Source organism: Geotrypetes seraphini, chromosome 5, assembly GCF_902459505.1.
Source record: "Geotrypetes seraphini chromosome 5, aGeoSer1.1, whole genome shotgun sequence".
Taxonomy (NCBI): Eukaryota; Metazoa; Chordata; class Amphibia; order Gymnophiona; family Dermophiidae; genus Geotrypetes; species Geotrypetes seraphini.
Window position 1 is genome coordinate 90485793 of NC_047088.1, and position 14519 is coordinate 90500311.

General features: G+C 42.4%; 1 protein-coding gene across 4 annotated transcripts; it reads right to left on the reverse strand.

Annotated features, from left to right (window-relative positions):
• Window positions 1-436: 436 nt before the first annotated feature.
• Window positions 437-13666, reverse strand: LOC117361652. Of its 4 annotated transcripts, XR_004539712.1 has the most exons (5): window positions 13575-13640; window positions 10940-11026; window positions 9871-10004; window positions 6381-6452; window positions 437-1248 (listed from the first exon to the last, which is right to left on the reverse strand). XR_004539712.1 is itself a non-coding variant. In XM_033947284.1 (3 exons), exons 1-3 carry the CDS (start codon window positions 13584-13586, stop codon window positions 660-662), a joined length of 735 nt encoding a protein of 244 aa, XP_033803175.1. In that variant the 5' UTR covers window positions 13587-13666; the 3' UTR covers window positions 437-659. The 4 variants fall into 4 exon arrangements, 1 of the variants encoding a protein (XP_033803175.1); XR_004539710.1 differs by lacking the exon at window positions 6381-6452; XR_004539711.1 differs by lacking the exon at window positions 6381-6452 and having other exon boundaries at window positions 10940-11015; window positions 13575-13638.
• Between the last annotated feature and the right edge of the window lie 853 nt (window positions 13667-14519).

Below are 14519 nucleotides of genomic sequence, written 5' to 3' on the forward strand. Positions count from 1 at the left end.
CCTTAACATTTCTTGCATCTTTCAGCTGTCTCAACATTCACTCCATTTTCCTTTCTCCATCCATTCCATTCCTCTTGTCTTTCATCTCCTCTATCGCCTCCTCTTCCTCTATTTTCATAATGTACTTTATTGAAATAATTCATTCTATCCCATCTGTCCACTTTTTATCCCTTCTACTATCTCTCCATTTCTCACGCTATCTTTTGTCTCCATCTTCCCCTGCCTCTTCCCCCTCCCCCTCCTCATCACCTGTCTCCTACCCCATACTACACATACAAGGATAAAGAAATATTTATGAGATGCTGGCTTTCATGATCCCACTATTCCTCCCTTCATGTCTCCATTTTGCCCCTCCTCCTTTCCACAGATAGACAAAAAAATCTTTGGATTTGTAGTTTTGTGTTGATGGAAGTGGATACAGTCACATATGCAAATATGAATTCTATGATCATTGTCTTTATTGTTAAAATGATCTCACGGATATTCAACTAACATCAAGTTTAGCAAGTCACAAACAGATTTAATGAAAATGAATCATTCAATACAAAGCAAAATTGATTTTCCTACTGCGAAAAGAGAAAAAAATCTAATTGAACCTGTTATGAAAATTATTCAATATGAAAATAAAAGCTTAGACAGATTTTTAACATGCTTTGCTATCAGAAGTCTTTCATGCAAACATTATTGTCAAATACTGTATAATCACCTCTGGGAAAACATTGAAAACAGTCCCTCAAATCACAGCGATACAAAGGCATCTTCTGATTTAACTTTTTCCATGAATTCCACACCTGCTCTTTCTGTAGTTGCTTAACAACATTATAAATAAGCTTATAGACAAAGACCTTATAATTGTTTCCTATGTCATCAAACACATTCATATACCTCATGATTTCTCGCCGGTTTTCCGTATTTAGACATTTGTTCACACAAGGAGAGATTAGACTATAGAAAATGACACAACCATTTACCGGCTGCTTGTCAAGTAATTTCTGGACAGCACTTTTCTGATTAGCCTTAATAGGATTCAGAAGTCGATACTCAGCATGTTCCATATAATTTTTATTATCCTTGGGCTTGGCAATGACCATTCGGGTCCCTTCATACACATCCCCATTTTGTAGAGCTTTTGCTACTTTTGTCGCAGTATCGTGTTCTAGTACTCCCTCCAGCACATTATCATTCAGGGTGTTGCATTCCTCCTGGGTGAACTTCAGAATGTAAGCATGCTGTCCTTTTATCTGATGTCTGAAATAAAAGCAAGCCGTCAAAATATTTCACTACTATACGAAGAGATCCCAAAATAAACAGCAGCTGAACAGAGAAAAGATAACCTTTTCGCAATTTGCACTTCACAATTTGCTTATATTAACTCGTACATTATTTTTTTAACAATACCTGCATATTAGATATTAGGTACTTTAGTTAGATTGTGAGCCTTCGGGACAGTAAGGGAATTTCTAAGTACCTTTCTTATTTATAATTTTAATGTATATTTTCTGTAAACCGCTTAGAACTTAACGGATGTAGCGGTATATAAGAAATAAATTACATTACAAATTACATTACTTTATTTGTTCTATTAATATTCCGCACAATCTAATGTTCTTAATGGGTTTCAAAAAGAAATAACAGTTGGACAGGTATATTCGGTGACCCGTCAAATCCATGCATGACAATAGCGCTCTGACAAATGCGCCCCGACAATTGCGTGCACGACAAATGCACACACTACGGTGGATACTATTTTATCTTTTTGAGGGTTACAAAGTAACCCTCTTTTTTGAGGGGGGACCCCCCCCACACACACACTACACTTACAAGATTTACTTCCTATCTAGTGTTAGGGTAAAGTTTACATATGATTATGGAAACCCTTTACATAACTGCATATCTGGAAGGCCCTAATTTGCTCAGACTCCTCAGGCCCTGTCCCTTGGGAGGGGCTTGAGACGCCTCAAGCCCCTCCCAAGGGACGGGGCCTGAGGAGTCTGAACAAATCAGGGCCTTTCAGATATCTACTTCTGGCAGTTGTGGCAATTGACGGGGCACCATTGTCATGCACGCACTTGTCCGTGCGCACAATTGTCAAGGTGCATTTGTCGGGGCGCTATTGTCCTGTACAGATTTGTTAGTGTACCGGTGTATTCATTCTATATGACGTACAATAAATGATGTTGTTGGTATAAATAAATATGAGTTGCAGAGGTTGCGTTTGCTGATGAGTAAATGGGAGGGCTGGTAATGGGTGAAAGTACCCTAGAAAAGGACTTGGGGGTGATGATGGACAGGACAATGAAGCTGTCGGCGCAGTGCGCAGCGGCCTCTAAGAAGGTGAATAGAATGCTAGGTATTATCAAGAACGGTTTTACAACCAGAACGAAGGAAGTTATCCTACTGTTGTATTGGGTGATGGTGCTCCCGCATCTGGAGTACTGCGTCCAGTATTGGTCGCCGTACCTTAAGAAGGATATGGCAATACTCGAGAGGGTTCAGAAAAGAGCAACACGATTGATAAAAGGTATGGAAAACCTTTCATATACTGAGAGATTAGAGAAACTGGGGCTCTTTTCCATGGAGAAGCAGAGGCTTAGAGGGGATATGATAGAGATGTACAAGATCATGAAGGGCATAGAGAAAGTGGAGAGAGACAGATTCTTCAAACTTTCGAAAACTACAAGAACGAGAGGGCATTTGGAAAAATTGAGAGGGAACAGATTCAGAACCAATGCTAGGAAATTCTTCTTCACCCAATGGGTGGTGGATGCCTGGAATGCGCTTTCGGAGGGTGTGATAGGACAGAGTACGGTATTGGGGTTTAAGAAGCGATTGGATGATTTCCTGAAGAAAAAGGGGATAGAAGGGTATAGATAGAGGATTACTATACAGGTCCTGGACCTGATGGGCCGCCACGTGAGCGGACGGCTGGGCAAGATGGACCACTGGTCTGACTCAGCAGAGGCACTGCTTATGTTCTTAATTGTAAGAACCATCGTTGCTTGGAAATTGTGAATTTTACAGATTAAAATGTTATTTAATTCTTCATGTATATATGTCACATTTATCTTTATTTGATATACTGCTAACTGTAAATTTATATCTAAGTGATTCACAGTATTTACTTAAAAAGAAATGGCGGAGAGGAAATTTGCAATCAATTATTATAAGGAAGGAGAGGGGAAGGTTAAATTTAGCTAGCTTAAGAAACATAAAGAGGGTTGGAGGTGTGAGAATAAATACACAGGGCAAAATATGAAATGTGAATGACACTGGAAGTGTGTAACTGTGTGTTTTCCTTGAGTGTGGCACAGTGGTTAAAGCTACAGCCTCAGCACCCTGAGGTTGTGGGCTCAAACCCACGCTGCTCCTTGTGACCCTGGGCAAGTCACTTAATCCCCCCCATTGTCCCAGGTACATTAGATAGATGGTGAGCCTTTCAGGACAGACAGGGAAAAATGCTTGAGTACCTGAATAAATTCATGTAAACCATTCTGAGCTTCCCTGGGAGAACGGTATAGAAAATTGAATAAATATTACGGAATTCACCATCAAATGAGATTGATTGCTTGTTACCATTCCAACAGCAGCTGAAGTGCCACAGGGATTTGTTCTGGCATAGGCAGCGGAACGCTTTTTTGTTTGGGGGGGCCCAAAAGCTCTGCCCCAGACCTGCCCAAACTTCACCCCTGACTCCAGCCCCATAATAATAATACTAATTGTAATGCAATTTCTTCTATCCATTTTTCATATACATAGGTATAAAGGTTATATATAATCTTATTAATTTATATATACACTAGTCTTATAGCCCGTTACATTAACGGGTGCTAGAATATATGTGTGTGTGTCTATCTTTATTTCTTTCTCTCTCTCTCCTTAGCCGCTTTCTTTCTTTCTTTCTTTCTTTCTTTTTCCTTGGCTGTCCACCACCACCCCTTCACTGCTCTTCTTATGCAGCATCAGCCCTTCTCCCTTTGTTTTACCTCCCCCCTGTCCAGCAGCACCTCTTTCCTTCTCCCCCTATCCAACATTAGGCCTCTGTTCCTTTTTCTTCAGCCCCCCTGTCCATCAGCACCTCTTTCCTTCTCCCCCTGTCCATCAGTAGGCGACCCTTCCTTTTTCTCCCCCCCTCCTTCTTATCCCTATGATACACTTACCTTGCTCTGCCCCTGATCAGAGGTTCCCAACAGCTGTCCAGTTGCACCCATTGGAAAAGTTCCCTCTGCCACATCCCGCACCCCTCCTGACGCGACTCCCGCTGTCTTTCTTTCTGTCTGTCTCTGACCCTGGTCCCCTTTGTCTTTCTGTGTATCTCCCTGCCCCTGTGTCTTTATTCTTTTCTTTCTATCTCCCTTCCTCTCTCTGTCTGTCTGTCCGAAGCAGCATTCCCTCCCCCTCCATTTCCCTCCCCCTTCATTTCCCTCCCCCCACAGCAGTTCTCTGTGCACCTGCCCCTGTGTCTTTCTTCTTTTCTTTCTGTCTCCCTTCCTCCCTCTGTCTGTCTGTCCAAAGCAGCATTCCCTCCCCCTCCATTTCCCACCCCCCACACCAGTTCCCTGTACAGCAGCATTAGCATTTCCTCAAGTTTCAAGTTTATTAGGATTTTATATACCACCTATCAAGGTTATCTAAGCGGTTTTTACAATCAGGTACTCAAGCATTTTCTCTATCTGTCCTGGTGGGCTCACAATCTATCTAACGTACCTGACATCATCAGAGACGCGGCAGAGCAAATCAGGGCAGTAGAAGGCCCCGAAGCAGCGTGTGAAGACTGCTGCACATGCTGCTTGAATCACCGAGTAGGCAGTCGGGCCCGCGGGAAGGGAAGGGGGGGCGGTAAAGGACTCGGGTCAGTTTAAGAGGCAGGGCAGAAAGTTGCTGGGCTCCTCGGTGGGGGCGCTGAGCGGCGGCGATCCCTCTCCTCCGAGACACCCCCCATGTCCGCCCGCTCGCCCGCTGGAGGAACAGAGATCGGCGGCTGGCTGCGGTCCCAGCTTCTGGAGGCATCGACGGCTGGTGACGTAAGCGCGCATGCGCACTCCTACCTAAGGTGCCCTACATCTCACGGAAAACGGACGCACGCAGATGGGAGTGTGCATGCGCGGCCTAGCATTTTATTATATTAGATAGGTATAAGGTATAATATAATCTTATTAATTTATAATGGTAACCACAAAATTTAAAAAACACAAAGTGCACTGTACGCAGAGAAAATGTTAATTATCATTTATATTTGTGGGGTTTTCAAAGATGTCAAGGCAGATGACTTTAAAATATGCAATGTCACCTCAGTAACAAATATAGAAAAATAGACAAATATAGTGCAAAATATAGACAGCAGATATAAATTCTCAAAACTGACACATTTTGATCACTAAATTGAAATTAAAATCATTTTTCCTACCTTTGTTGTCTGGTGATTTCATGAGTCTCTGGTTGCACTTCTTTCTAATTGTGCATCCAATATTTCTTTCTTTCTTATTCAATATTTCTTTCACAATCCAGCCCCATCCCCTGTGAGTCCAGGTCTCTCTCTCTTTTCCCCCTGCTTCCCTCAGTTCTCCTTTGTACCTACCACCACCTTTGTTCCAGGTCTCCCTCTCTCTCCCTCCTCTTCCATCTCTCTGTTCTTCCTCAGGGTCTCTGTTCCTCTGTCTGCACCTCCCATAGTCCAATATCTGCCTCCTGTCTTTCCCCTTTGGTCCAGGCCTCTTTCTCTCTTTCTTCTGCTTACAACTCCTCCCCCCTGTTCTATTGGCAACATATCTCCCTCTTTCTCCCTCCTTTGTTATGATATTGAAGCTCTCTGTTCTTCCTCAGAGTCTCTCCTCCTTTCTCTCATCTGCCTCCTGTCTTTACCTTTGGCTCAGGCTTTTCTTTCTCTCTGTCTTTCTTCTGCTTACAAACCCCCCCTCCCCAGGACTTTCTCTGCCTCTCTCTCTCTCCTTCCTTCCTCCCTCCCTCCTTCCTATGTCCTCCTCACTGCCTCCCAGCCTTTGTACCACCCCATCCCCCGAAGCCAGCCTGTCTGCCTTCCTCCCCCGCCGAAGCCTGGCCTACCCACCACCGATTCATTCTTCCCCCCAGTCCGCCACCAAAGCCAGTCTGCCTCCCTCCCTCCCTGCCATGCCGCCCTCCCTCCCTCCCCCATGGTCCGCCACCACTCGCCACCCACTGCTGCAGCAAATCCAAGAAGGGAAGAGCCAGGCTTGTGCAGCGGCGCTGGCCCACATGCCATCACCCAACATCAATTCTGATGTCAGCAAGAACGAATTATGCTCGCAAACCAAGGTTTTACTGTATATGCTTATTGTGACCTGCCATGAACCATGACATGATGGGCTTTAAATGTTTTCAAATAAATAAATTAGCTCACTTACTTTCAATATTTTGGTAGGTCACACTGTAGAAGGACTGTCATGACAGGGACACTATTTTGCAGATATCAAAATCTGGAAGATGTGGAAAAACATTAGAAAGAATCTAGTGAAGTTTGAGGAAAGTCTAGAGTTTGGCAGTTAAGAATAAATGTAAAAAAATGCAGTCTTGCACTTTGGACTTAAAAATGCAAGCGAGTAAACTCTGAGGGGTGGGGATGAAATTTTTCTGTGCACAAAATAAGAGTAGAATATGGGAATGATCATATATGAAGGTCATAATATAACCAAACTGCTAAATAAGGTGACAGAAAAAGTCACAAGGATGTATGGGTGCATTAGGAGTAGAATAACTAGCAGAAAAAAGTAGAATAAATTTGTTGCTTAACCAATATAAAACTGAGCTATTAAGGAATTCTATGAGCGTCGGAGCAGTTACCGCTGCTGCCGGCGCTAAAACCTGCACAATGCATTAGCAACGGAGGAGGACTATTCTCAGTACAGAAACCTGGAACATTTCAGTGGCCCTTTTCCATTAAGAAAATTCACCATTTATCCATTGCACCATTTATCCCTATTCTCTGTTTTCTATCCTTAAACCAGTTCTTAATTCAAAATAGGGCTTTGCCTCCGATCCCCTTACTTTTTAATTTCCTCAGGAGTCTCTCATGAGGGATTTGTCAAATACACTCTGAAAATCCAGATTCACTACAGTGCCTATTTTAGAAGCCTTGTTTCATCCAACAAATGTAGGATAACAACAATCTATATAACACTCACCAAACTAAAAATGTAGAGAGAGAGGTGGTGAAGAGTAAAACTGTGACTGAGTTCAAAGAAGCGTGGGATGAACACAAAGGATCTAGAATCAGAAAATAAGATTAAATATTGAACTAAGGCCAGTACTGGGCAGACTTGCACGGTCTGTGTCTGTATATGGCCGTTTGGTGGAGGATGGGCTGGGGAGGGCTTCAATGGCTGGGAGGGTTTAGATGGGCTAGAGTAAGTCTTAACAGAGATTTCGGCAGTTGGAACCCAAGCACAGTACAGGGTAAAGCTTTGGATTCTTGCCCAGAAATAGCTAAGAAGAAAAATTTAAAAATTTAAATTGAATCAGGTTGGGCAGATTGGATGGACCATTCGGGTCTTTATCTGCCGTCAACTACTATGTTACTATGTTAGTTCCAATCAGAATCACAGAGTAATGTGTTCTGCACCCACCCTGCCTGCATATATATATATATTTTTTTTTGTGTGTGTGTGTGTGTGTGTATATATATATATACAGTATACTGTATATGTATACAAAAAATTTCTTGATGCAATGGATTAATGAATTACTACATAAGTCTGAAACTGCATTATGCATGTATAGATAGATATATCTCAAACTTATGTGGCAGCAATTAAAGAGACAGTTCCGTAGCTGCCATAAGCATAATTATAGGCAACTCCCCCTTCTCCCCCCCAAAAAAACCTTGAAGAGCAGTGCAGGCAAAAGAATACATGAACCTCTTGATGAGGTCCTAAGTAAATATATAGTCTTATCTGCATTTCCCTTCGATCATATGCAGTAATTCAATAATCCATTGCACCATGAAAAGAAATTCTATGAGGCAGGCAAATCCCTCTTCAAAATTCAAGCACCATTCCTGACAAAGATGTCTGGTTCACCAGCACTTCTGGGGTACACTAAGATGTGTAAATAATCCCCACTACATATGTCTTCGGCTGTAGCAGGCACCCTACATGATAAAAATCGTTTTCTGAACTCCTCTAAGATGAAGTCATACTTTTTCCCAGTCTTTGTACTATTATCCCACCAGCTCCTTCAGCTAATACCTGTTACCCTTCATTTTCTGGATACAATTTGCATCCTTGGCATAAGCCTAATCTCTAAACTATTATTTGAACAACAAACTGACCTGATCATCAGGCCATCATTTTTTGCTCTTCCTCCTATCTAGTCACTAAACCTTTTTCCAATTGCTCTGCTCAGAAGTCTTGTTTTAGCCCTTGTAATATCACATCTGGATTACTGCAATGAGAATTCTTTTCAACTCTTGGGGGGGAGGTCTCCTTGTGGTTTGTTTTCTTTGACAGTCTCATGAGTTTATTAATCCTGTTTGTGCCTTTTCGTCTAGGAGTTCTGAGGAGCGACTGTGCCTTTGCTTTTATCTGTTTTCTTGACACTTTTTTGCAACGCAATAAATATCATGTGGCAAATGCTATTTGTATTTTGATAACTGAAATCTCCCATTATTTATTTATCTATTTTATTTAGAAACATTATCTGTCATTCTACGTGGTTCCATCCTAGTTAAGGTAAAGCCCATCCTTCTGTAATAGGCTCCTCCTTTTCTTGAATGTTGCCCAGTTCCTAATGAATCTAAATCTAAATAAATTATATTGAAACAACAGGATAGGTTAAATTGTTGAAAAATGGATATGTTAAAAGGGCAGGGAGTCAATTAGGATCAAAGTACTGCAGGAAAAAAATGAACTGTGGAATCTTATCAATAAAAGTTCTATGAGTGATAAGGAAAAGTATAGCAATAGGGGTACCCTATCATCCATTGCTAATGTTCTGAGAAAAAAAAAGATATTAGGTTAGCACCAACATTCCCGTATAACTATAAAACAGAAAAGGAAGAAAGTTCAAAAAGATTCTGGACTGGTAACTCAGTTTGACATGGCAGAAAATCACCACTGCTACCATCTATCTGGTCAGGATAAATAAACAGATGGTAACATAGGAACAGAAAATAGAAAAGCTAACAAAGACGTCCTTTTATTAAGTTGGAAGCATTAATGCTGCAGCTTACAAAAGCTTACTGCAGGTTGCACTAGGGCATCTTTCAGTAAGTTCCAAATCAGTATGTGCTAACCATGTGCTAAAAATTGTTTAAATTTTTGTTGGAGGGAACATGGCAGAGGGCGGAGAATGGATGTTACTGTGATACTTCGATATTACTGTGTACTAACTGGCTAATGCACGATTACCACGTGAGACCTTACCATTCACAAAATAGGTGTTGATAAGTGCTCATCTGCTAATTTTTTTTTTTAATGGCCGTACTCTAATGGCAACATTAGCATATGAAATGCAACAAATACGGGCAGAACAAAAATTGTCTAACCCAGACTTCAAAGTTGTTAAAACGTGAGGAAAAGGACCTCAAACACCCGAACTGCAGGTCACACCCCGAGTCTTACTGGGGTCATGGACATTATCACTGGTTCCCAAAAACTTTTAAATTTTATTATTTAAATAATTTAAAAAAAAAAAAAAAAATTTAATGTATTTTTCTTAGTATGTAAACTGAGATAGTAAATGAAACAGCAGAAACACTTAGTTTTAAACACCCAATGGAGAATCTGCTGTTTCACACCCCTGAAGAAGCCACATGTCTGCCGTTACTATGCAGGTACCATGATTTCCTAAATAATTATAGGACAATATGATTGAAATACATTAAAACAGATTACTTACGGATTTAAATATTTGTTAAGAACATACTGAACTGCTGTATGGATTCTTTTGTCTGTAATGCAGATCCCAGTGTGAACATCAAAGGCAAACAATATAGCAGCCACAAGAGTGACATGGCCAATAAGCTTTGTGACCTAACAGAAAAAGATTTTTAGCAATCAGACACCAGGACAACATTATTAATTTGAAAATACAGTATACTGCCCAGAGACTTAATAACAGCTAGAATAATATGGACATTGGCTTGCAAGTACCCAATATTCAGACCGTGAGAGTTAGCTGAGCTGACTTCTGCAGTTGGTGCTGACCCTGGATATTTAATATTGGACCATTTACCATGACCAGCATTGAATATCCAGTCTATTTATAGCCACTACTAATGTTTAAACCCGTTACATTAACGGGTGCTAGAATAGATGTCTGTTTGTCTTTCTCCTTCCCCCCTGTCTCTTTCTTCCTTTCTTTCTGTCTCTCTCCCTGCCCCGTCTATCTTTTTTCTTTCTGTCTCTTTCCCTGCCCTATCTTTCTTTCTTTCTTTCTATCTTTCTTTCTCCCTCCCGCTGTCTATCTTTATTTCTTTCTTTCTATCTTTTTTTCTTTCTGTCGCTCTCCCTGCCTAGACCGTCACTAATATATGTGTGTGTGTCTGTCTTTATTTCTTTCTCTCTCTGTCTCCTTAGCCGCTTTCTGTATTTCTGTCTTTCTTTCTGTCCAGTGAGTTTGTAAGGTGTGTTTTACTTCTCCTGATGAAAACACACCAGCTGAAATACATCCTTAAAGAGGCTGCTTGAAATTGAGAGAAAGTAAGTGCTTTGAATTGAGTCTGTTTTCCCAGAAAGCAACTTCTTCTTATTTGGACTGTTATATGCTTTATTAAAGGTGCTTTGGACTTCATAGTGTTGCAGTTTGTTAATCAGTAGTTGGGAGTATACATAGCAACCAGCAAGAAATATGTATTCATAAACAGGTTAATCATGTAGTGGGTGTTGTACATTTATATAACTAAATACCTACCCAAAAATATGAATGTGTGAGTGTTTATTACTGATGCATAGCTTTAGACTCCTACCTCAGGGAAATGACAGTGAGCAGATTCTGTTCCAGGGCTAGGTTAGACAGCTGCAAACAGTTCTTGAGTGCCCCATCTTCAAAAAAGCTGAGAACATTGTTATCAAGAAATAAATGCTTCAAGTCAAGCAGACCTTGAAAATTCAGCCCTGTTCCATTTCTGCTGGCATCTTTGTCTTGGGGGTGGCTCCTCCCTGGCGCTTTCAGGCCTTTCCCGGGGCGCGTTAGCCAGCGCTAATGTGTGCGAGCGGCTCTAGCACCGGCTTCTCCACACGCGCCGCGCTCCGCCCCTTAGCTACCCGGAAGTACCGGGCTTCACTCGCCTGCTCCCAGTAGGCCAAGAGAGAGGGGGGGGGAGTGGCTGCCGTGGTGATCTGGCCGACTCCCTGGTGACAGGAGCCATGGCGGCACCTTTAAAGTGAAAAAATAACTCTGGCAAGGGAGCCGGCCAACTGGCAGTTCAAGTCGGAGCTTCGGTCTGGCCTGCTCCCTGCTCGCCTTGCCATATTGTATTTTTTTAGTTGAAAGATGCGGCGGTGGCTCCTCTCATGATCCCCACCTGCGTCGGAAGTCCGACGCAGGCGGGGATCATGAGAGGAGCCACCGCCGCGTCTTTCAACTAAAAAATACAATACGGCAGGGAGCAGGCCAGACCGAAAAACAGCAAGGAGCAGCAGGGAGCAGGCCAGACCGAAAAACAGCAAGGAGCAGCAGGAAACAGGCCAGACCGAAAAACAGAACCCTAAGCTGCGCATGTGCACTCCTACCTGCTGGTCGCTACAGCTCATGGAAAACCAGTGCACACATAGGGCGTGCGCATGCGTGGCTTAGAGTTTTATCATATTAGATAAACTTAGCTGGCCGGCTAAGTTTATAGTAGCTAAAGTTAAAGCGGTGATCTAAGTGGCCTGATTTGGCCACTGAATTTAGCTGGCTAGTGGTCTGAATTTCATGGATAGCTGGCTATTCGCTAAGCACTAATGTTCAGTAGCCATTTTTGCTGAATATTAGGTCTTAGCCTACTTAGTGCTATTTAGTAGGCTGGGATCCAAATTTACATGCTCCTTGTGTCCCTGGGCAAGTCACTTAATACTCCCATTCCCCAGGCACATTAGATTGTGAGCCCACTGGAACAGACAGGGGAAAATGCTTGAGTACCTGAATAAATTCATGTAAACCGTTCTGAGCTCCCTTGGGAGAATGGTATAGAAAAGTGAATAAATAATTGTATATATTTGTTGTCTGGTGTGTATATACAGTATATATATATATATATATATATATACTAGTGCTAGAATAGATGTATAGAATTTCTTTCATTCTTTCTTACTGTCTCTCTCCCTCCCACTGTCTATCTTTCTTTGTTTCTGTCTGTCTCTCTCCCTGCTACCGTCTTTCTTTCTTTCTGTCTGTCTCTCTCTCTCTGCCATCGTCTTTCTTTCTTTCTTTCTTTCTGTCTCTCTCCCTGCCCCCGTCTTTCTTTCTTTCTGTCTCTTTCCCTGCCCCGTCTTTCTTTTTTTCTGTCTCTCTCCCTGCCCCCATCTTTCTTTCTCTCTCTCCCTGCCCCGTCTATCTTTCTGTCTTTCCTTCTGTCTTTCTTTCTGTCTCTCTCCCTGCTCCGTCTGTCTTTTTTTCTATCTTTCTGTCTTTCTTTCTGTCTCTCTCCCTGCCCCCTGTCTGTCTTTATGCCTTTCTTTCTTCTATTGAATCCCAGCATTATCCATCACCATTGCCTTAGTCCTCTGTATCCTTTTGGCCCTCATCGATCCTCCACAGCATTTATCACCCTTTCAGTTCCAGCTCCATTCCTATCTATCCTTCCTTCCATTGCCTCCAAGGCCATTCTTCCTGTCCCTATATTCCACCCGCACCTAGCTTCTCTTCCTTTTTTACCCTTTCCCTTGTATCCCAACTGGGATCAATTTCTCTCTCATCTCTCCCCTGCCCCTCCCCAAGTTTCTGCAACTCTCCCCCTCCCCATTCCAACATCTGCCACTTTAACCCTCTTCACCCAACCGCACCCAAACACCAGAGCCTGCACCAATTCAAACCCCACCCCATCCCCCACCTACCTCCTTCCTGGCCACTGCATTGAATCTTTGGGTAGGCTGCCCCTCCCCAGCCCTTCACCCTGATGGACCCTCCACACACACACACACCTGGTCCACCGCCCCTACAGATCTGACCTCCCTCCCTCTGCGTGGGTCTGCCTTCTGGACCCCCATTACTTACCAGAGGAGGCAGCAGCAGTCCTGACCTACCAACCCCTCCTCCCTCCCTCTGTGCCCTAAACCAGAAGCAGTGGCAGCAGTCCTGACCCACCAACCCCCCATTCCTTACCAAAAGCAGGAGTGGCAGCACTGCAATCAGGCTGTTCGCGGCCAGCCCCGACAGGACCTTTCCTCTACCGTATCCAAAGTGAGTCATGCTTTTAGATTAGCCAAATCGTGCTGATATTCAGAGCTATCTGGCTTAACCACTTAAAATTAATCTAATTAGCTTTTACTGGTTTCCAAGCCACTTACATTTTTTTTACTACATAATTATCTTTTTCGATCTGTATTTTATCAAGTTGCTAGGACTTGAATATGAGTCTATGGCACCTAACAGACAACATACCAAATCCTCTTACTAACCTGAATATCCATGACAGAAGAAAGGCAAATCACCAGGGTTCAACTGATAATACTTGTATGCACCTGTCAGCTTCTAAGGCAATCATCTCTCAAACTTACCTTTTTATACCTTTTCAGATGTTTAGTATTTTATACTTTGGCATTTGAAGTGATTAGTTCCACAGAACTTCATTGGAATGTGTACCTTTAATCTGCATATGGGGAATTTTCCTGATGTGACACAGAATCCATTCACTGAGGTTAGAGAGATTAAATTTACTAACATTTATTAACAGGCATAATAATAGTACTTGCATATCTCCTCTTCCCCCTAAGTGAATTCTTGAGTTCAGGCACAGTCTTTGTCTCTATCACCTCTACCAGGAGACTATTCACCTTTTCTATAAAGTATTTTCTTAGATTCAGGAGTAATCTATCATCTCTTAACTTAATCCCATGCCCTCTCATCCCATGCCCTCTTATTCCGGAGCTTCCTCTCAAATGGACTCGCCTCATGCACATTTATGTCATGTAGGTATTTAAATGTCTCTATCATATCTCCCCTCACCCAACTTTCCTCCAAAGTATACATATTGCGATCTTTAACTATGTCCTCATGACGAAGACCACCAACCATATTAGTAGCCTTCCTCTGGACTGTCTCCATCCTGTTTATATTTTTTTGAAGGTGTGGTCTCATCAGAGTTATACCTCATTTTTCTACTGGCAATATCTCTACCTATTATTTCTGGTGGAATTCTACACAAAAAAAATTAGAAAATTCTGCAAAATTTATTAGTAGTATTTTGTATAGAATTCCCCTATCCTAAGGCCTAAATTCCTTACCTTTTCCTTTCTCAGGTTCCAGCCTCCTCTGGTCCCTCTTTCACTCCAACTGCAGTTTTGTCTCCCTATAAATCCCACCTCTCTCTCACTCATACCCTGAATTTTCTCCATGGCCCCCAT

Coding starts and splice junctions, on each gene's coding strand:
- LOC117361652 (XM_033947284.1), bottom strand. Junction 1,249..9,870: donor CTTAACAAATATTTAAATCC/GTAAGTAATCTG, acceptor CTTTTATTTCAG/ACATCAGATAAAAGGACAGC.